At 42.9% G+C, this 23245-nt stretch overlaps 1 protein-coding gene across 1 annotated transcript; it reads right to left on the bottom strand.

Moving 5' to 3' along the window:
- Nucleotides 1-6126: 6126 nt before the first annotated feature.
- Nucleotides 6127-22000, bottom strand: LOC144099525 (uncharacterized). The gene is made up of 5 exons (XM_077632896.1): nt 21832-22000; nt 19453-19604; nt 16827-16894; nt 14642-14728; nt 6127-6638 (listed from the first exon to the last, which is right to left on the bottom strand). Exons 1-5 carry the CDS (start codon nt 21928-21930, stop codon nt 6520-6522), a joined length of 525 nt encoding a protein of 174 aa, XP_077489022.1. The 5' UTR covers nt 21931-22000; the 3' UTR covers nt 6127-6519.
- Nucleotides 22001-23245: the final 1245 nt, after the last annotated feature.

Genomic DNA, 23245 nt, shown 5'->3' with positions numbered 1-23245 from the left:
GCGCAACGCTGTCACAATTTGTTACTCAATCCAGTCGTTCTCAAGTAGGCAAAGAGTGCCTTGTATGCCTTGAGGGCAGTGGACTGCTGTGGCCACGGACCAGGAGCATGAGAAATCTGTTGTAAACGGAGGCGGGTATAATTTTCCTCCAAAGATTGCAAATGTGAGCCAGTGCTTAACGGAATAAAGATCCTGGGTAGGAGTCGCGACCAGGTAGCACGTGAAATTCTTATGCTCAAAAAGAAGCGAAGCACTTGCGTTAGCGACTCTTCGGTATCCCTCCATAGTAATGAAGTTTCCTTTCTTGACAGTTTTTTGTGAAGTCATATACTGTGCGTCTTTCCATCCTTGCATTTCTAGCATCCATCTGTTGTTTTTTTAGGTGGGTTGTTAGTTTTTTGTAAATGTTTTTTGTCGTTTTTCGGTTTCTGACTTCTTTTGCTTCATGTGATTGATTCTGCTTTTGCGACGATTGTTATTTGTTATCGTTCTTTTACTTTCTGACTGCTTTTCCTTCTCATGTTTGACTCTACGGTTGCTACTATTGTTTGACACTGCTTTCGCTAAGAGATGGCCCCCTCCTTTTCGTTTCTAATTCCTTTTTTGAGAATCTGTTAGTTTATCTGTAGGGGTTAAAGTTTTCTTGTCTGTTATCCTGATGTAGCTCCTTCTTTTCCACATGCTGGGTTCGGAGCGATAATTCGATGAGTCTCATGCTTGAGCTGAATGTTTAAATATGCGACCTTTTCGTGCAATAAACAGTTGGTAGTGTGTGCATGTGGTGGCTCTTTCTTGTTAGGGTCCTTGTTGCGCCGCCGCTCATTTCATCATGGTAGGTTAGCATTTAAGCTATATGTCTACATTTTAGACGTTTCAGTTGATTTTATGCGGTTTTCTTTTCACTTTCTTTACGCTGTTGTCACTGCGTGTCAGCAGCAATCAAGGCTCTCTACCACGCTCGAGACACGCGCAAGTCACCAAGCGCTGCCTTTTTATAATATGGACAACTTCCGAGGTACACCTCGTGTATGGGAGAATTTTTTTTAATACATAAAGATTTCTCCTGCAGCGCTCTGTGCATGCTTGAAATGTTAGTGATGAACAATAAAAAAGATCTTGTAAAAATATATAAAGCGCACAAAGTACAACGGACAAGGAAGACCAAGCAACACAAGCGCTTGTCCGTTGTCCTGAGTGCGCTTTATATATTTTTACAAGATGCAATGCCAACTGGCTCAAATGTCGATTCTGCTTCAAAATAAATGTCCTTGTCAGTGTAGGCAAACGAAATAACTGTAGCCGCCTCCGGTTGCGGGGAGAGAAAAAATTTACACATAGGCCGTTTCCTATTCCCGGTCTTTGTGAATTGACACAGAGCAAAGACCTTCTGCACATTACCGGAATATAGATCAATGTCGATGGCACTGCCAGTACCATCCTTTCTAGCTATTCGCGTGTGCTTTCATTAAACAATTTCTGCATAACAATCTGAGCGAGTTGAAAGCTGTCCGGGATGTCTTTTGGGCGCAAACGTCACGACAACGAAGAATGAAGCGAAAAAACACACGCTAGTCTAACTGGTTTCTTTAAAAGAAAATGGTTGCATAATACAATGCAGCTACCACAACACTAAAAACTCCCAATAATAAATTAAAGCTAACAAGAAAAAACAAAACTAGAATATCCGAAGAAAGCCAAAATTTTTCTCCAAAAATTGCAGTCCCGTCTTCACGAAAATACCTGTTTCGGCATTCCGACCAACACCGCAGAGAGGCGATGGATCAATTCAGATCACCTCGCCTGGAAATTTTCACAACAAACCATTGCTCTCGCTGTCAAAGAAATCGGCTTTCTTGAGAGAAATCAATTTTGTTGTCTTCTGGTTCTGAATAACTGCGAGTTTTTGTAATCGTTGTTGCATCGTTTTTACGTACCCGTTTCCTTTTCAATAGAGCACTTGTGGGAGAGGCGCGCGTGCTGCGTCTTCTTTCTTCGTCTTGGTAAAATTTGTGGTCGCAAAACATAATACTGCCTCACGGTGGCAGGTAATTTTGGGAGTCCATGGAGAAAATTACTTGTGACGCGGACAGTGTATAATAAACCTGTCTCTCAAGCTTTCGTGAGAAACTACATTGCGAAATGCTGTAGGAAATCGCAGTTTTCTCGCTGACACATGTTGTGCATATTGGTTTCCTCAGAAAAGGTGCAGTTCGCTTTCCTCTATCGCTAGCGCCCATTTAAAAAGGCGATGAGTTCACAGTGCCGATTGGCGTTAAACATTTTTAGCTATTTTTTCAGGTTTAATTCGCGCAGTGGCCTAAATAAGCCTTCAAGGACACCTGAAGCCCTAAAATACTTCTATGCAGATTTATCCCATTCTCGGAAGATTTATAAGAACATCGCATAAATCCGAAATCGAACATGAACCCACATTTAAAACCGAGCAATCCAAAACATTACTTAGGTGGAGTATCCCGCAGGCCTCGCGATACAAGACATCGGCGCGCTCTGAACGGAAGTTCGCCACTCTGTGCTTCGAAGGTTCTCGACTGAGCGGATTACCGGCGGAAGTCAGTAAGTCGCCCCTCTAGCGCGGCCACATCACTAGGAAGCGGAGGCGCCAGGATGGCGGTTTCTTATCGGGCAATTAGCCGGATTTTACGGAATCCAGGTTTTGTATTTGTGCACCCCTACATGAAGTGAAAAAAGGAATAAATCCTGTTCATTCACGTCAGGCGAAAGACAGCGACAGAACTTTTATTTGTCAGTAGAGGTTGAGGCTGGAGGGCGTTACTCCCGTGGTTATCCAGATGGCCCTGGCGATCAGCCAGGGAGTGGTAAATGCGCCGGTATCCAGAGGAGGTAAGTTTTCAGAATATCACCGCTACGATGTAGGATTCTATGAGCGATCGAGGAGGGCGAAAGCCCCGAACCCTATGTATGATAAAAACGGAAAAATATGCACGCGAATCCAGCACACACCCAAAGCAATTATAGCGACGATGGTGGTGGCTGACTGATAGGTGACCAAGTAAGCACAGCAAGAGTACGCGCTGTAAATAGCAGAGATAGCGAAGTATGTGCAAATAATAATGGAAATCTGACCAAGACCTTGGATCATACAATAATTATCATCACTAAGTTGCAAACTGCTTGTTGCAACCTAACCTATGAGCGGCTCTTAACGGGCGATGTAGGGCCCATTTGCCTTATCCCTTTGCGCCCACTAGTCATGGCCTTGAGCGGCATTTGTAGGGTTTTCTTATCGAAGCTGTCGACACATTGCATTTGCTCATTGTGCGTGCTTGCTTAGAGCGCCTCTACGGCGTATCCAGAATACCGATGGAAAAGTTTTGATTGAGACGTTATTTTTTTCTACTGCCTATATTTCCTCACTTTGTCGTTCTATAAAACAGTTTATCGAAGCGGGTACAAGCAATGGGTTTTAATAATTCCCATTAACTGTTATGTAAACTTCACACTTTGACGTTACCTGTCTAAATGTGGCTTCTGCAAAGGAGACGTTTGTACCATAGTCAGTGCACTACTGCCTTCGTCAGCAGCGAGAAATTTTTGTTCATTGCTTTTATTTCATTGTGAAGCCTTGTTTTTGGAATATTCTTCAACGAGCTCTCAAAAGGGATATTGAGGTCACTTCGTATACTAAAGGATTTTTTCCTAAAGTGGAATTTTCTAAGGTCCCATGTGTTCTTCTTGGACTCATGGAACTGCTTAGCCTGTGGATGAGTCGCATGAGGGATCGCTATTTTGAGCCGCCATGTTCATCGCAGTCTCTGTTAAGAAAGCAATGTTCTGGCTGCCTTCACTCGGTGTATATGTGTGTCTCCCGGAAGTTCATGAGCGGGTGGACCGATAGCAGGACGCTTTTGCAACTATGTATGGCGGGTTCGCAGCATGTGGCCTGTTAAGTAAGGCTGAAAGCCTGTGAGTATTGTACTTCCATGCCATAAAGCAACTGAAAGCCCCTGCGGACACGAGGACTATAGCGTCTCAGACTGACTATCCACTAAAATTTCAGCTTGAGGTAGTTGGTTCATGCTTGAAGCACTAGAGCGCAGCGCAAAAAGGCAGCACCGAACAGAGCAGAAACACAGAAACACGGGACAGGCGCGCCCGTCCGGTGCTTCTACTGAGTTCTGTGCTGCCTTTTTGCGCTGCCCTATAATGTTTCAAGACAACCCAAGGGCCAGTGGCTGGATTCCCCACTAATTACTGCAATTTCCTTTGGAGGCTCTGGTCATTTACTTAATATAGCTATATGCCGTAATTATATTTGAGGCATGTTTCCAATTGCAATCACAATTTCTCGCATGTTTCAATAACTTTACAATTGTACCTCTCCTTGTGTGGCGTCAAACCCGTTCGACTAATCCGGAGTTTTGCAACTCACCGCCGGACGCTGACCGTACGACGCCGTGTTTTCCGCTGAACTGGAGCCTTAAAGCTGTTGACATAAAATCGAGAACTGCTGATCACTGATCAAGGCGTGCCTGTTTCCCTGCAGGTGGCGCTGTGTTCAAACCTGTCTTGCACGGGATACCCACCGGCTTTTTAGTGTCTAAAGCATTCCCCTGGCCTGCTGCTCAAATTTTTACGGGGTGAAGTGCATATGAAAAGAGGTCTTGTACCAAACTGTTTCTTGGAGATATAAAAGCAATAAATAGATGGTTGGTGCCGATAGCGAAAGACTACTGCAAAAACTAGCGTCCTCCAGCGTCTTCCAGAAGGGTACCAATAAGTTTTTTTTACTGTTTTGGGCTCATGACACTGCCGGTCGCCGAAACTGACTGACGCTGGGATGGGAATAGATTCCTTGCACTTGTATGATAGTGGTAAGCGCTGGATTCTGCATTGCCACGCTGGATTTTACACTGGCATACCACTTCATGGCACAAGAGCGTTGTACGCGCAAAGACCGCGCTGGTCGTAGCATCGTTTGGGATATAGACGACAGTCTGGAAAACGGGAGCCAAGAAATCGGGGGAATGAAAACAAGTGTGCAAGTAAACGCCCTTTTCTTTGGCATCGTTTCACTGACGGATAAAATGGAGGCTATTTCTTGTGATTTTCAGGGGTTTTATGGGCGAATCGACTTCCTCAGCCAGCGCGATCGACGTAGCGCTTGCCTTTATATCAGCCATTGGAGGACAACTTGCAAAGCAAAAGTGAAGCAAAGAGTGCAGGCTATCGTCACAAACAGGAAACATATATGCTTGCAGACACTGGAATATGTACAGTGGTTGCCGCCAAAATATGAACAGCTAGCTTCATTCTAGGCGTCCAACGAGGCCTAAGAAAGAGCGAGCACACTCCCAGTATCTTTCCCAACCGGCCAAACGGGATCGACAGCGCAAAAAAAATTAAAAAAAGACAAGTAAGTAGGCCGTCAAGTGTTCAGCAAAAAAAAAAGAGAAAAGCAGACAGCGCCTGTGTGTACGGTTCCCAGCGAGTTTCTTCAATTTTCCGCTCTTCCTTGCGCTAGCCGCCTAGGTGACTTAGTTATTATGGCACTCGGCTGCTGACCCGACAGACGCGGGTTTGATCCCGACTGCGCCGGTCGAATTTCGATGGAGGCGAAAATCTAGAGACCCGCGTACTGTGAGATGTCAGTGCACGTTAAAGAACATACGTCGCTTTGGGCCGTTAAGACCCATAAACCATATACCATCTTTCGCGCGGGCAATCAATGGCGAAGACGTTAATTGTCCAATGGTTCCTGTTCTGTTGGGATCTGTACAACACTTAGTTATAAGTAAAACATGGCCTCCGCTACTCCGGGGGTGGTTTCGAAGCTACAGAATGCAAAATGCAGGTTAGGTTTGCACCGGAGCGCGTGGGGAGCGAAAATTGCTTGCCCGGTACAGGAGCACGGCCAAAGAGACAGAGCTCTGAAAATTGTGGTAAAATGTTTCCATGCGTACTGCTGTGCGCGTACAGATTATGAACATCATGTCGGAAATACCGAGAGCGGGCAAACAGCTTCAGCTCTCTTTCAGCTTTTATCGCCTAGCGGTGGCCGCAACATAACTCCGTGACTTTAGCCAGCGACGATGAAATATTGAATCAGACTTGACAAGGAAAGTAATAATAAACATTTTTCCCGTTTATTAATGAAAGTGCGATGCAGTTCCAGTTAACCGGGCCTAAATTATCTACTCAGCCGTTGGCCGCTCAGTGGAGCTCCCATTCCCAGACAGCCCATACATTCGCATTTCATATCATAGGCGTAGATAACACGACCCATCAGGGGTAAACTTGACCTGTGAGAGGCAAAACAGCTAAGTGCGCTAGATTGGCTTCGATGCCCAAACGAATCCTGTGCATTTACAGACCACTAAACAGTGAGCAGATGTCTATGCGGTTATAGTAAAATATCTTTAAGAATAATAAATCTTTCAACACCGTTACTGGCTTAGCTTTTGTTTAATTGCGAGAAAAATAATCCCTCATTTTACTTCTAAGAACTATAAAGGCGAGCCAGCCGTGGAGGTCGTTATTTCACTTGCACGTATCATCCTTGTACAGCACCACGCCACCGCCACACTTGTCTTTCATCGCCGTGGTGCATGCTTCAGGAACAGCAGCTACCGTTTCTGGGGATACCCACAGAAAGCAAACTGAAAAAGAGAAGAATAAATTAGACCTACTTCAGCCTCATATCTGTTAAATGGGTCTTTGAATATTTGCTTTTAAACCATTTGAATCGCTTCACTACAAAAATTACGGATAATTGGAGGTTACCGAGAAGCGCGAAATTGAGTTGGTTGTATACAGCGAACTATGGTAGGTAAAAGATAGGTCCGATGGTACGAAAGAGGAAGAGAGCATATTTGATGAGACATCGTATCAAGTATTTGATATCATCGTTTAAATCAAAAGGAGAAATAAGCATGCGCAGGTCATGTCGCGCAAGGATAAAATAACCCATGGTCTTTAAGAGTAACGCAATGGTTTCCAAGAGAAGGCAAGCTTAGCTGGGTGCAGCAGACATTGAGGCGGGCAGATGAGATTATGATCTTCTTTTAGACTATGTGGCCACCGCTGGCATTAAACATGGCTGATTATTCTTTTTAAATTTCAGTTTCGATTAAATTTATTTTCCAGTTATTCACTGGAACGTTCTCCGGGCTAAAAGGTACGACTGGGCCTTGACTGAGTCCCGGAGACGTTTACGTAGCAACGACAGCAGTATATACAGAGAAATGCTATACAGTACAGGATTAAACAGAATATGTATACATATATAAAAGTGCACACATAAACACAAAGCATTCAAAAGAGGACACACATGCAGAGTTATAGAACCACAAAATGCGAGGCACTAGTCAATTACAATTTACTATAATATTCATGTAGCTTTTTGCGCGAAAAGTTATTCATATGTTTAAGGCGATTTAATATAACCACAAGGACGGGTTTATCGAATTCAACTTATAACTGGTGAGGAATGAGCCAAGGTTCGGTGTTACCGGTAGCAACATTGTGTTCATGACGTGTCAATGAAGATGCACGTTCCAAAAAGATTGCAACTCTTCTGTAGAAAAGAAGAATGATTTTAAGGTGCGATACTCATAAAAAGTGATGAATTCTGATAAAATTGTAGTCAGTAAATATAGCGGAGGTGTTCAAGCCAGGATCAATAATTGCTATGTGGCGCATAATTTCTTTTGAAGGTCACTGATTTGTTTATGTTCGTTTTTGTTGTGGTAGCCCAAACTAATTTGCAATAGTTTATCTGAGAGACAAGTAAGCCATAATATACTTTAAGCCTATCTTTTACTAGCAGTAGCATTCGATAGAGATTGCGCGACAGCAGCGGCAGAAAGCTTTTTAAAGATGTGACCGATATGATCGCTCCGGCTCAAATCGCTATGAAACTTTACGCCCAGAATTTTATGTTGTTCGTCAAGTTCGATAGGTTGGCCTAAACATCATAGTGTGCTGTTCATCTTAAATATCTTATTTCGGGCGCGAAATAATATCGCTTTGGTTTTGCTAGCATTAAGTTTAAGAAAAGTAGCCAGCGACCACACGCACAGTTTACGAAGTACTTCATTACATTTTACGATTAGTGTGTTTTGGTCATGCGGTAATTAGGAAGCTTCTGTCGTCAGAATGAATGAAAAATTTAACTGTTTTTTCAATTTCCACTTAATCGTTAATAAACTTATTAAAAAGAACGGGGTACAAAGTACTTCCCTGCCGCATGCCGCAGACAATATGTAACAAGGAAGATTGTTGGCTGTCTATAGATACGCATTGCCTTCTGTTACTCAGGTAGGAATCAAGCAGCATTAGCGGTTCTCTACGAATGCCGTATTAATGTAACTTGCCAAGACGAATATTATAGTTTAGGCAGTCGAAGACCTTACTAAAGTCAATAAAAACGCCTGGTGTAGATTGGTTGCTGGCAATGTTTTGTTTAATTTCTTCTTTTATTTCCAGAAACACTGATTCTCTTAATCTACCCTTTCGAAATCCACACTGCGAATCGCTAAGAATACAAAATTTTTCAATGATTTTAGTTATGTGGAGAAGAATAAGTTTTTCAGGTCCTTTTGTAAAGAGGGGAAGCAATGATATTGGCCGATAGCTAGACATTAAGTTTTTCTCACCGCTTTTTTACATTTCTGATATTTTGGTGATTTTCGCAGCGTCTCCAAATGTATGTATGTACGGAGAAGCACAGGGGTAATATATTCGAGGACATGTTTGATAGGTTTGATTTGCAAGTTATCAATGTCGAGGGCTCTACTGATTCGAATGTTTAGAAATGAACTGAAAACTTCAGCTTCCTTTGTGGGTGCGAAGAAAACACTTCCAAAAGGAACGTTACCCATATTGACTGTGTTTTGGGGTACGTGTGTCGCATTACTGATCGATCCCTCTATATTTGCAAAGTGGTGATTAAAATGGTCAGAAAGCTCTTTTTCAAGTAAGTTTTCGTTGGCGTGTAATACGAACTTCGGGGCTTGATCATTGTTCCAACAATTAAAACTGCATTTATTATTCTCCAGATAGCAGTAGGGTGCTTCTTAAAAACACCTCCGAATATTTGCTGATATTAGGCCATTTTTGCTTGTCGTAGTGTTGAATTTGACTTATTCCTAGTAGTTTTATATTTTTTCAAGGCCATTTCTGACCTTGAGAGTAGAAAGCTTCGTCAAAGACGGTTTTGATTTCTGGTCGCGCAGATATGCTGAAGTGAAATCCAGGGTTTTCTATTCTTTCTCGAGCGCTTACTAGTTTTTAGAGGAAAATGCTTATCGTAAATACGTGCGAAGGCTTCAAGAAATTTGGAATACGCGTTGTTGACATCATTCTCGCCGAGAACAGTAGACCAGTCATGTAAGCTTATCTCATATTTGAGCGCTTTGAGTGCCGTATCAGAGACCGGCTCGAAACAGGAGGCTTCATTATGGAATGCATTGTTCTCGGTGATACTGGGATAGAACATAAATATCGGACAGTGGTCGCTAAAATATCGGAAGTGATGGTGCCGGCCACACAAAGTTTGCTTTCATATTTGTAATGAGAAGGTCATGAGCAGATCATCAACTGGCAGTAATTTTTGTGTGACTTGAATGATGTTTGAAAAACCAGATGACTACAGCCTAGTTATAAGATCATAAGTTCTGTTATTGTCTTCAAATATAACGACCTTAAAGTCACAAGCGCAAATAAAATGGAAGCTGTTCATTGAAACATATCGCAAAAGATCTTCGAAAAATTCAAAAAATCGTTAATATTCCCATCAGGGGGCCGGTATAAAACAGATATCACTTCACCTTTGCGCCTCAAAGTCAGTATCTCATATTCATTCATGGCAAGGTTAAATTTTGGTATCAAAGTGTACTGCGGACATTTTTTAGCATAAATTGCCACACCACCGCCTCTCCTGTTTTCTCTATTTATGAAATAATGATTGTAGTCTTCAAGGAGGAGTGGATTACCGATTTCTATATACCCCGGCTCTGCTAGGATTATGATATCAAACCAAAATTGGGATTGACTTAGGAAGCATACCATCTGGTCGTGTTTGTTTGTAGTTGACCGGGCATTGAAATGCAAAACAGACTTGTGCGAGGGGTTTTGAAGTTTAACATGATCGGGAAAGGCAAAATGCGTGCACTTCATAGTGATGGCTAACACGCAGTAACAAATGACCAGCATATTTTGCAGATATCTGCGTTATGCAGAATCTTAATGACAGACGTGCCATCATACTTGCTGGGAAAATTTTGACCATTGTGCATCCAAACCGACTTATATTCATGTTCACACTTCCTCTGTATTCCCGTTCCTTGAAGTCGCTTCAGCGACGGACATAAATGTTCGGTGACATAAAATGGCTTTCAATGCCGATGACCTCGTTTGTCAGACGCAGGCGTTTCGCTTTTGATAATAATAATAATAATAATAATAATAATTAACATTAGTTGTTGGGGAAAGGGAATGACGCCGTATCTGTCTCATATATCTTTGGACATCTGAACCGCGCCGTAAAGGAAGGAATAAAGGAGGGAATGAAAGAAGAAAGGAAGAAAGAGGTGCCGTAGTAGAGGGCTCCGGAATAATTTCGACCACTTGGGGATCTTTAATGTGCACAGACATTGCACAGCACACGGGCGCCTTAGCCTTTTTTTTTTGTAAATGCGGCATCTAGCTTTTACCGGGCTTTACACTGAACTAAAATGTGTTTATCAGGGTTCCGAGTATGCGCACGGTGACATGCGTCAATGTCAGTTTCTGCGATTTCCTCACTTATGGCATGCCCAAATTGTGAAACAATGCTAACAAAATTTTCTTATTCTAGCTTGATTACGCCCTTAATTTCGATGTTCTTATTCCTGATGTATTGTTTCATGCGAGCAAGGCGATTTACATGCTCTCGATGGCTGTTTTCCGGATCCAAGATCTTGGCCTCCAAGCCCTCGTTTTCTTGTACTACCTTCAGTTTTTCCGGTTCTAAGGAGCTTTCACCTTAGTTTCCAGCTCGTTAATTGACGTATAAGCAAACTCCAATCTGTATTTCATACTGTTTTGCTCGGTGTTAAGTGCCCGGCATTCAGCTCTGCAATCTCTTTCTAATGCTTTGTGCGATTTCAGTTCTTTCTTGCATTCTTTTTTAAAGCGAGCAAATCTGCCTTTAGTTCTTTTTACACTTTCGCTAGATCTCTTGTCATGCTCGGTACCAATAAAGTAATAAGGTTCAACACACTTGCAACATGGGAAATGTTTTGATCCTGTGATAATAACGGTGATAATAATATCTCCCTGTCCAAGTCTTGGAGGATATGTCACAAGGAGCACTTAATATTTTCTACGGGGAAACACAAACAATAAAGCAGTATAATCACCCTAACTTCCTGATTAAGTCGGAAAAGTGGCACGCTTCTTTCTGTTGTATGCTGCGCGTTATCCAGTTTACGTGCAGAATTGTATCGAACCCTTCGCTTTTCAAGCAGAGTAGGATACGCTCGGAGTTCGTCGACCCGGAACTTAGTTTCCTGCAGAAATGGGACAAAAAATGTTCTACCACTGCCTGAAACTTTCTTTTTGTTCTTACATACATTTGAAGAAATAGTCATCGAGATGTGCACCCGGTGGCCACTAAAAAAGACGTTAAGAAATAATTCTGCTTGAATCTCATAAAATTGCGGTGATTGTTTTTCAGTAAAAAATTGTAAACTGTTTTTCTTATATCCCGGATAACTTTAAAGGCACGAAAACGTTTTGCAGCTACATTGAAAGAGCAGATTCAGAGCAGCGCTCACGGCGAGTTTCTGTGGTTGACTGAATAAGGGCTCAGGGCACGTTGTGCTTAAAGCTATTGATGACAGCAAGACGACAGAGGACAGCTACGCTATGTACAATTAAGAGGGTAATAAAGACAAATCATAGAAACCGTGACATTTACCAGGAAATACTGTTGCGACCCCAGAGCCGTGTACGCAGGTGTAGCGCAGACTCAAGAAATCGGTCGGTATTTTAATCCCGGAGCCAAGCCTAGCCCGAGCGATCCTCACTGACCCAATGGCCGCTTCCTCGTCGTTCGGGCTCTGCGCGGAGCCCACGCGGTGCTATTCACGTGGCATAAACTGACCTGTCTATCCAAGCTTTTGGTACCCGAAGGATGCCTTGCTAAATTTTAAATTAGAACCCTTTGGTAATGCAACACATCGTAGTTTGCTAATAACGTAGTTGATTTTTATTCAACGTTTCCTCTTTCAAAGCTTCACAAAACAATTCGAAAGAGGAGCCGCTTCTTTTAGTGAGGTCGTGCGGCGATAAGAGAAGCTTTCCTTTAGTTCGCAACATCCTGGGTAAAATTACACACTTGCCATCAAAACTAAATGGTAGGGCACTCTGTCAAAAACAAATAACTTCTTTGCTTAATGGTTGGGGATCTTTCGTGCAGTGCGTAATCTTCAGAATCACAATTAGGCTGCATATATATCCAAGGCATTCATGAAAGAGGGCGCTGATATTAAATTTCATTTTGGACAGTACTTGTACAAGCGAAAAGCTGCTACAAATCGGTCTCCCCGAGTACTGCTTGTTCCGCACGGGCACGTTTTGCTCACCACGTTTGCAATTGCAGCGGTGAGAGGCATCGCCATTGTTATAAAGAGAGCTCACACTCGCCTGTTTCCCACCATTAAATGCCCTTTACCTTCAGTATTGGCGCAATGGCGGTGCTGGCGAAGGTCTTTCTAGCCCCAAACTGCAGCCGCCCTTGGCTACCTTTATCTACACTAACACAGATAGGAGTTTGTCGAGATTTTGTTCTAGGTTGCGAGACATTTACTCGTTTGAAATGCAGGATGAAGCGACTTTGTTTAGATACCCCCATGCATTTGCCTCTACGTCGACTCTGCTTTCGTACGTCATGTCCTAAATAGATTTTGGTCATAATAATCGGCCAGTTTGCAAGAACGAGGAGTTTGGCGGTTAGACACTTTGAGCACGTGTGCCTAAGTTGCGTTCCTCTAGGGTGCACACCTCTACCATTTGTATATAATTATTTTTTCTTTCTTCATTTTTTATTTGCTATATATAACACCCCTAATGCGACCGCTATTGTAGAGAGGGATTAGCGAAAAACACACAGATGGCTAAAATTAATATAGTAATGTGGTCCTATAGTCGCCATAGGTTCGGAGCAGAATTCATTAAAACTGGCATTCAGTATTGCATTACTCAATGCCGACTTGGTGATGACAATTAATGCGATCGGCTTCACATAGCGTCTGTGGAAAGAGGAGATCACGTAAGACAAGATGGTGGTATAGCTTGTGAAATGAAATAAATTGCTATGAGACTAAATTTAAAGCAGTAATTAGGTTAATATGAGGAGGGTATAATACCGGTAGAACATATTCAAGGGAACACGCGTTTTAGTATGTATAGAAGCCGCCTAATATACGGGTTGCGCCTGAAACGTCTACTGCAATTTTTTTACGTTCTGCTCATCAAAGGGTTGTGGACTAATACCAAAAAATAGCTTCAAACCAGATCAGCTTTAGATATTTGTTGTCGTCTTGCTTCTTTCAATAGTTTCTTCGTTGTTTTCAGTTAATTATTTACTCCTATTTTCTTCTCGTTCCGCTACAGGAATGAGGAAAACAGTGATTGGGCCAGTAAAACATTTGCTGTGATTTAACTCCTGCTCAACCTGGATGGTGGCATTTAAATTAATGGTTGATCAAGAGAGGTTGGTCACTCAGCGAACGGCGCGGCCTATGCTGCAGTGCCGCGTGTCTGCCACAACGATGTCTGCGCTCACGCATGCAGCCCAAATCTCTCTCTCGCCACAGTCACGTACCTCAAAGCGCGACTAAGGCGTCCACAGACCCAGGGAGCCAGTTATGCGTCCTTCCCTTCCTCAAAATCATCGGAGTCAAGAACGTCGTCACCCGCCAACGTCAATGAACACAATGAACGCCGACGGCCTATAGAAACAGAGGCGAGCCCTCCGTTTCCGAGGCCGGCGGCGGCGGCTGTGTGAGGTAATAGCTGTCATGTGATTCCACCTCTGGTCAAGGTCAAGCTCGCGCACACAGCGAAGAAGCTGCGGACAGGAGTACTAAAGCCTTGGCTTTAATTAAAGAATACGAGTGTTGCGGTCAGTGCACATGCTTTAACCCTATCGGACTGCAGGGATCCTCAATGCCTTTTTGTGTCCATCTGCGCTGTTCACTCCAGCGAGGCTAAGGTGGTCTCGGATGGAACGTCACAATGATGGTTTTTAAAAAGCTGCCTGACGGGTGCGCAGGGCGCGTTTAGCGCTTTTTAGCGATGGCGCTTTTAGCGCACGACCTTCTGCTCTCTGGACGCCGCGGTCCCTGCACGGTAAGTCTTTAAGACATTTCCAATTGGGCGCTGGTTTTTGTATGTTAACGTTGCAGAAGGACAGCTAGAAGTTAACTAAAAGTGGTGCGAAGTCTTTGCCATTTAATTGTTTTCGTTGTATTCACAATGACAAGACCACTGATTGCAGCCACCACCATGTTTGTTTCCTTACTTTCGAGACAGTCTGCTTCATGGAACTTCCTGCCACTTGTTACTGATGAGAGAACAGAAGCCTTCTGTTCAAAATGACAAAACATTTACTCACCTTCTTGCGACCCCGGATACATCTTGCTAATCAAGCAACTTTTGTAATCACTGTAAACTACCTGCGCCGGTATTGGGTTAGAGGTATCTGAAGAAAAGGAAAATTATAAAAACCAATGATGTCTACAGCAAACGTCATGACGGAAAGGAAACGGAAACTCTAACGCACTTTCCCACGGATCGCTCTCTCTTGCCTCTGCTGATAACTAACGCGGAGAGACTACAGTTGTCTATTGTTGGCCGCACCTCAAGTCAAAAACTCGGGGCTTCACTGTCACTGCTCATTTCCTGTCAAGGGCTCGGTATGTGCGAAGCAATGATTACTAGAGCACTCTATTACTTGCAAGCACGCATTCCACAGGAGATTTGCAAGTGACAACATTCAGCCTGGTTTGGTAGCGAAAGCTTAAAATAGCGGCCAAGGAATGTAGCTTAGATGCTACAATGAAATAAATGTTATACTGAAACGTGGTTTCCCTCCCAAACTGTATTTGTACAATGGCACGAGAGACTGGAGCCCTTCCATTGGCTCGGCCGGCAATTGTGCAGAGCCGTTTCTGAGCCAATCCGAAAAACCAGCAGTGGTAACACACACGTTTTGGTATATATGGTAGCACACACATGCCTTTTAAAATAATGTTGTTTTATCTATTAGCGGCAACAGTTACCTGCGTTGATGCTCTTGATTTTCTCAATTAAGATGTTCTTTCCTGACTTTCATACATGTTCATAAAGACCCAATCGCAGCATTCGAAATGTAACCCAGAAATCGGTTCATCAAACTAGGATCAAACATGTCGAGGCACGGAAACCTACTCGCAGCACAAGCTGAGAGATCTCAGTGGAAAGCGAGTGAACTTCACAAATAGACCAGAATGCTAATATGAATACTGTTCTAATTCATGCATTTTATTAAGCTGAAAAACCACTTATTTCATTTAAAATATCATTAACCATGGGGATCGGCGAGTAGCTGCGCGCATTTTACATGGGCCTCACTGCCCTCGTTGCGGATGACACGCTACTTAAGCGAAGTGGATGAGTGTGGCTCTCATGCAGTCAGTAGTTTTTTTTAAATAAAATAATGGTTTAACTCTGACTGCATTATACACCACTGAGACATCAATTTGTATATATCATCATATCAGGTTGTTGAATCCCTTTTAGCTTTCGTTCACCACAAAACCATGTGGTTGAAGACAGAAGCCTTAAAAACACGGCACGTAAGACAGCTACATATTTTTGTTTCAAAATATCTGAAAAGCAAGCAATTAGTTATGAAACTGAAGCGTTTTCTTTTTTTTATGAAACGCTGGCAACATATCTCTCTTCTTGGGGAAAGGATAGATGGCAGAGAGAAGAGGTTAACGTTTGCCTAGGAAAAACCAGAATAAAAAAGCAGTGTGTTACAAGTTAGGTCGTGCTTTAAAGAGTATAATGATGCAGCAAATTTTCCTTCTCTACGTTTTTCGTATTCTTACTTATCCCTGACGGAACACAGCTCTGTAATATTCCGTTCCCCAGGCTGCGGTGGCTCACTGGCTTCGGCGTTCCGCTGTTGGGTGCAAGGTTGCTGGATGCAGCGGCAGCTACATTTAAATGTTTTACAGTGCAATAGAAATCGTATACCGTACAGTGCCAGACCAATCCAGTATTGCACACGGAGCATTCCTGCACGCATTATCTCATAGCGAGCGCCTAGCTTCGGAAGGTTACATCCAACATACACTACACAACGTTTTCCTCTTTTCTAAACTCCAGAGAAACCACCTTCCGTATGCCGACCAGGCTCTTAGTAAAGGACTGCACTGACGCGGTGTGATTCTACGGTGTTCCTGGCCCATTCTGAAGGCTCTGATTGGTTTTGAGACATGCATAAATAGAACACAACCGAGGAGTCAGAAAAGTCTGCACCAAATGATTGCTGTGCTTGCCAGTGCCTCCGTAGTCGAAATTATTTGCTCGATATTTTGTCTTTTAATCCCTGAATATTTTTCCCTGTTTTGACTGCCTTCGCTTTCCGTTCGCCTACGGCACTTCTTCACCGGCAAAAACATTGTATAAAAATTTTTTCAGGTTCTCTGTTTGTTCTAAATCAATAAAGGAGCATGCGAGATACCCCGAGCTCTAATACTAATTAAATAGCAGACAATACACTAATTAGTTACCCTCATAATATGACTTACCCGTATTCATGAACGCCACACCTCTGTCAGAGCCTTTGCTAAGGACGTAGTGAACGGGAAAGTCTTGTCTGTAAAATGTGGATAAAGTAGTAGGTTTCTGCTATGTACACAAATGAGACATAAACAAGTATTTCCCACTCGCGTCGCAGGATTTGTTCAGAAATTCACAACAAATTACCACACGCCTCCGCAAACCACCAGATGCCATTTAGGTACATTTCTCTGCATTTAAATCAACAGTTGAACGCAGTAACCTAAAGGAATCTCAGTTAAGCTAAGAAAACACCATCTTCAGAGCAGTGTGCACACCGTGAATACCGCAACAGACTATCGCATCCTCAGCTAGTAGGACTCTTACACACTAACAGCATATAACTTCTAAGTACTCGAAATGTTCCAGACGGTGTCATTTTTCGGTAGACTCATAAAAATCTCGCTCTACTAGAGCTAAGACGTTACCTTAGAGTTAATTTATATTCTTCGAAAATGGTGGTACTGAGCCAACTGTTCCCCAATTCCTTATACACTTTCATTCATCAAGACAAAGTTGATATTCCAACTTGCAAATCTTTCTATAACGTTGTTATACAAATTTTCCGAAAGATTCATTTAATTATCATTAGTAAATTTGTAAATAACATGACAACCCACCACCACTCTCCTGAAGTAACCGTTGAGAATCGTTTGGTTCCATATAAGGTTTTAGGTTTATGGTCTTTAACGAACCAACGAGCCTCAGGCTGTGAGGGCGCCGGAGTGAAGTACTCCGGAAAATTTGGACCTTCTAGTGTTCTTTAACGTGAGCTGACATCGCACTTTACACGGGTCCAGTGTTTCGCCGTCATTGAAATGCGACCGCCGCAGCCGTGATTGAATTCGCATCTTTCGAATCAGCAGCTGAGCACCATAACAACTGAGCCACCGCGGCGGCTGGTCATAATCAGGAGAGACAGACAGAGAAGGACATGCAAAAAGTGTGAATAATTTAGTTGAATACTATGGAATTTTTACGCGTCCCAGTGTGACTAAGTTTACTTTATCTTTATCTAAACGTCTCCACTTCCATCGAATGTACGTGAATTGTATTCCGTGCACTGCTGTCGATAAAATCGTATTATTTGGCGTCATATTTTATACGAGCCCCAAATTTTAATAGCACGTTTCTTCTTCGAGGAACACAGTAGTTGAGAGTATAACAATATTAATCGATGGAAGAACATTATTTTAGAAAAGGCACGCTAATATAGCTCTACAGCTCACTAATTCGCAGCCGTGTAAATTACAGCGCTATACCTGCCGACAAAATATTAAACATTTGTCATGAGTGAAAACATATCCAAAACTGAGTCATCAGAATCTTTAACAATACTTCATATCTGAAAATTCGTCTATACTTTGTGGACTAGAAATAAAGTTCAAATTCTAGTTTTAAAAATTATTTGGAGGCACTTAGATATCTCTTAAGTGCGGGAATGCGAAAGGCGTTTGCGACTCATTGCACTGATTTGAATTTCAACTTGCCACCCTGGAATTCATTATCAATCGATATCATTACTGTATACAAATCTTAACTACACCAAGTACCAGCACCAGAGCTGAGCTGTAGTGATTAAGACAGCTCGGCATACGCGTGGAAGGTAGCAGGTGGGTTGGAATTCTGTGCAGTGCCCCATGCGATGCACTCCAGGTTGGCATTCCAATCTACCGGAAGGCTATGACGTTAACTGGACACTGGCTTCATCGCAGGGTTTCGAGTTGGGTGCGGTCCTCCTCTATCGGAAGCAACCATTCTTCAACGGTTTTTCTCGTAAACTTTTTAGTTCCCGAGTTGACCTCCGGCACGTGCCAAAGTCCCAAGTTTACAGGTCCGGTTGGGATCACTTGACAAAGTCACGTGACCGAGCCGACGATGTAACGGACGGACATTATCACGTGACCTAGGATGTAACGGACGGACGCGAGTATGAGATATGAAAGGCTTTCGTCTTAATAATCACTCCGTCAGAATTGTAGCATATGGATATCACGACGCTGAGTTGCCGCTTACCTCAGAAGTCTCGGTTCTGGCCAGTTAGTATTCCTACTGGCATCTGCAAGCCTTCCTGGTTAGCTAACTTCATGCAGCAGCTACCCGGACAGACACCACTCCATCCCCGCATTATGCCATTTTTTCTTAAGCTATGTTGTCTTTTTAAAGCTGGACTCCTTTCTTTGTTAAATTGATGCCACTTTCGGAGATTTTTCTATAAACAGTGGGACAAACTAACACATCTCCGTGCGTTTTTGTGACGATAATCCGTAAGAATAATCTTTTGAACAAATAAGGGGTAGAGGGATCACATTGAAGCAGTGTGCGACGCGAGGAGTACCTGCGTTCGCCAGCACACGTTAACTGCGCCCCGTGGATTTGACATCGGCCCTTAAAGAACAGTAGCTAGTAGCAGCATTGAGAGCATAAGCCTACTCTCTTTTTCGGCGAAGAAGTTATGATATTTCAACAAGAAATAGCCAATAGAGGGCGCACCACGGCAGTGCTACTGAATCGCTCTTTATTATAGACCGTGCAGAGTGATTTCCTCGGCGAAGTTTTTTTTCTCGAGAAAAGGGTGTTCAGAAAGGGACTCACTGTTTTTGATCATCCTGTCCTCCAATATGCCATATGTAGGTTGCTGTGCCAGCAGAGGCGTCGAATGCTGTAAGATCAGCCGTCAAACACTCCAACATTGGTATGTCTATTGTCGCAACTAGTAACACAAACTTGGGCACTGAAGCGATAGCCTGCATTAGAAAAGTAAATGGTTAAAGTGCAAAAGAGAATTAGTCTTCTGCAACCACGACCACTGGACAAAAAAATGGCAAAAAGGGCCAAATTACGTTTGCCTATCATATGTTCGTGGCGGAAAACTATATCTTCAGATATTTTTCGTGATAAGCTATGCTCACCGAAGGACATAGACGCAAGGGCAGAATCACAAAAAAAAGTGTCAGATTTGTTCAAAATTAAGTAGATATATACTAATTCCAAGCACAAGAAATACGAACACAGTTATAATCTGCGAAAAACCCTAGCATTTATTTGCATTATTTTTCAAAACCATAAGCACGAAAACACGAGTTGGTTTGTCATGTGGTCTTCTTGTTAATTTTAAGCCCGGCGTGCAGTTTATAACAGATCAGTAAATAACTAACAGATAAGAAAATTTAGCCACACAAGTTTGCTTCGGGACTGTGGCGCCGGCATTAAATCGCAAATTTTGGAGTTTCGCGGCACGTAGCGACAGATGGATATGCATGAGGGACGTCTTACCGGAAGGATCACGATTAATTTTGCCTCCTAGGGTTTTTAAATGTGCGCTGACATCGCATAGAATACGGGCACGTTTTCGCAGTTCGCCTCCATCGAAATGCGGCCACCGCTGTCGGGATTGAACCAGGGTCCCCCATTCTCTCCGCGCCTAACCACTGCGCCACTTTGGTGGGGTAGCAATTAAATAGAGGGCATTCTTTTTGATGTTGGAACCCTTTGTTTAAAAAAAGAGATGAAGTGGCTCATTTTCTTGTCAACTTTTTCATGTGCTTTCACGTGAACGTTAGTACGCACCTTCTAGAATATGTATGCTCATAACGTTATGCTCATATGCCCTACAAAAGTTTCATACACCCTGTGTTTAACCTCGGCTGGCATATATGTGAGTCAAAGGAGGAATTCAAGGCAGAAGAATGCATGTTAGGAATGCGCGTGTGCGAACTCAACGCGCTTATTAAAATCAAACTCAGATGTTTTTATCCGATAATTTCTGCACTTCAGACTACAAACACAAACCAAAAATTCAAAATAAACAATCTCTTGTAAAATGACAGCAAGCTGTCTATTATGATCCCACCAATTATTTCAAGTAAGAGTTATCCGAAAAGCCGATGCAAGTTCCAAGTGATTCTCCTATGGTTGGATCTAAATCAAAATGTTTGGTTTGGTTTGGTTTTTTGGAGGCGCAAATCCAAAGCAACTTAGGCAATGAGGGGCGTCGTACCAGAGGATCCAGGATAAATTCGACCGCCTGGGCTTCATTAACGTCCACTGGCATCGCACGAAATGCACTCATGTATCCTTCCACCTCCGTCTGAACACGACCGCCGCGGTCGAGATGGAAACTACGTATTTCGCGTCAGAAGCCGAGCGCCATAACTCCTGAGCGACGCGGTGCCTTCGTTGCGGCATAAATGCCGAATTTTTTCATCTGTCTTAACTACCATGAAGGGTCTGCCGTTCTAAGTGCATACGCCGATCTCTGTGTGTGTTACGCGTTAGGTGCCATATGCCTTCGTAAACTAGCAAATGCCTCAACAGCCTTCGGCATTCCTATCATCTAATGTGAATTCCTGACACACATATGAAGATGATGTAAAACGGAGAAACTGTAGGGTGGTGAGCTGTGGGATGGAAAGTATTTTGCGGGATTGAACTAACCATAACTTGCAATTCGCCTTGGGCCCGTCAGGGTATGTACGATAGAATGCCCAGAAGCCAGCACTGTTCAGTGCCTGTACCGGATAAAGTCATTATCATCCTCATCGTCCTCATCGCCGCAACTTTTTTCCCGCTAACTTCTTAATCTCGTCCGCCCACGTAAACACCTTCCGCCACCTATTACGCTGGTAAAGTGAATGTCGCTAATTGGTGTCCATCCCAAAGCACACCACCCTACAGTTGATCAGTCAATTTTAACTAGCTTCAAATATCTGTTAGGAAATAACGTTATACACTGCGAAATTCAAAGGCTGCGCGAGATTTACTTCCTTCCCAAGGGATATGCCGCATAACAAGTACAACATAGGGCGGGTTCGGCGTAAGCACTCAGAACGCCAGACCCTTCCCGGTAGGTAAAAGGGAGGCGAAAAAATTGTTCCAGCGTAGTCAAAAATACTTTTTGCAGCATCTCCACTTCTATTCAATTCCTGGCCACTTTGATGAATGATACGGATCTGTTATAGTACTATTTCTTACTCTTAAGGCGTCCACTGGTGCGTCGATATCGGTTTCATTTCCGCAGGATGACCGGAAAGCAAGTGCTGTCAAGAGCCACAGCAGGGTGATGAAGTTCATCTCGTCCGGTTGTTGTTTGTCCCATGTTTGGCACAGCGTACATTTATATAGTCTTGCTCTATGACGAACATACAGAGCAGCAACTCATGTCTTTAATCAGAAAATCGGGATAAGAATGAAGTATTTTCCGCTGCAATTAGTTTTTTCGAGCCACGACGTTTAGAAGCCGTGTTTTACCTCTACAAATTAAACACACCTGTACAACTTCACTCAAAGGGGCTTTGTACTGCAATAGGAACACACGTGGCTGAAAATTGAACTACAAAAACTTTCCGTGGCAGACAATAAGCGCTAAAAATGAAGGATCCCTTGTGCCTTTCTGACAAGTGCAGCGCTCTAGAATGAATGTCAAACCAGGACATGTGTACTGGAGATGCTTGTCTGTATGAATGCCTGACGTAAAAGCGCACAAAAAGTTAGAATGAAGTGTTGCACAGAAATGTGAAATTTTTATCTTTCTCTTTAAATAAAAATTCAGTGCATGCAGCGGTTTCTCACAGCCTATGTATTTAATGCCGTACTCGGTTGCCATCTGCTGCAATCATTATGGGCGTTGAAATTCTTGTGAATTTTTATTTCATTCCATCACAAACGAGACAGCCACTTTATATCAAGATCCGCGGTTCATTCGTTTTTAGGACTAAAATATTCATAACGTTCCTTACTGCAATTGAAAAGTATATGATGATGGAGACTCTACAAGGCAGTGAGATACATAGTTCTTTTTTAACCTCTACGCGCAGTTAGCACTCCCTGAGCCCATCTGATACATTACTGATGTTTTTCTTTTAATTTCAAGGCAATGCTCAAAATTTTGTACTTCAGGACGAAGGTGCCAGAATAGCAGTTTTCTTAAAATCGGACGTGTAACGAAGTCAGGGTGAAAATGACGATAATAACTGAACAAATTACATGCTTACCCTAATTCAAAGGTAAATGCTCTGATAGGGAAGATTGCAGCTATAAAGCCACTACACAATGCACCGAAAATTACAGCTTTCAAATGGAGCGGGGGGGGGGGGGGGGAGGTGAAATATGCTGTTTACATGTTACTCTAAATGAACTAAAACTATTGCTGCTGTATGTAGATATAATTTTGTGCGTACAATAGAAATGCGTTGAGGAGGTGACACATAAAACAGGCAGGTAACTCTACGCGCGATATTGCACTGCTTTTAGTCGCATGTTTTGGTTTTTATCTCACAACATACCTAATGGACGCCTCAGTAACAGCCCAAGCAGAAATTTTAGACTAACGCAAGAACTACAACGCAAACATTGTTTTGTTTCCTCCCAAAGCAAAAAAAAGCATGTT

Source organism: Amblyomma americanum, chromosome 7 (assembly GCF_052857255.1).
Source record: "Amblyomma americanum isolate KBUSLIRL-KWMA chromosome 7, ASM5285725v1, whole genome shotgun sequence".
Lineage (NCBI taxonomy): Eukaryota > Metazoa > Arthropoda > Arachnida > Ixodida > Ixodidae > Amblyomma > Amblyomma americanum.
This window is presented reverse-complemented; position numbering and strand designations above follow the sequence as displayed.

What these genes read in the sequence shown, in the direction of transcription:
- LOC144099525 (XM_077632896.1), bottom strand. Translation starts at nt 21,930, where the DNA reads ATGAACTTCATCACCCTGCTGTGGCTCTTGACAGCACTTGCTTTCCGG. An exon ending in GGACAGGATGATCAAAAACA is followed by an intron (nt 16,895 to 19,452) that starts GTGAGTCCCTTT and finishes CACATTTTACAG; the next exon opens with ACAAGACTTTCCCGTTCACT. An exon ending in GTATCCGGGGTCGCAAGAAG is followed by an intron (nt 6,639 to 14,641) that starts GTGAGTAAATGT and finishes TCTCTTTTTCAG; the next exon opens with TTTGCTTTCTGTGGGTATCC.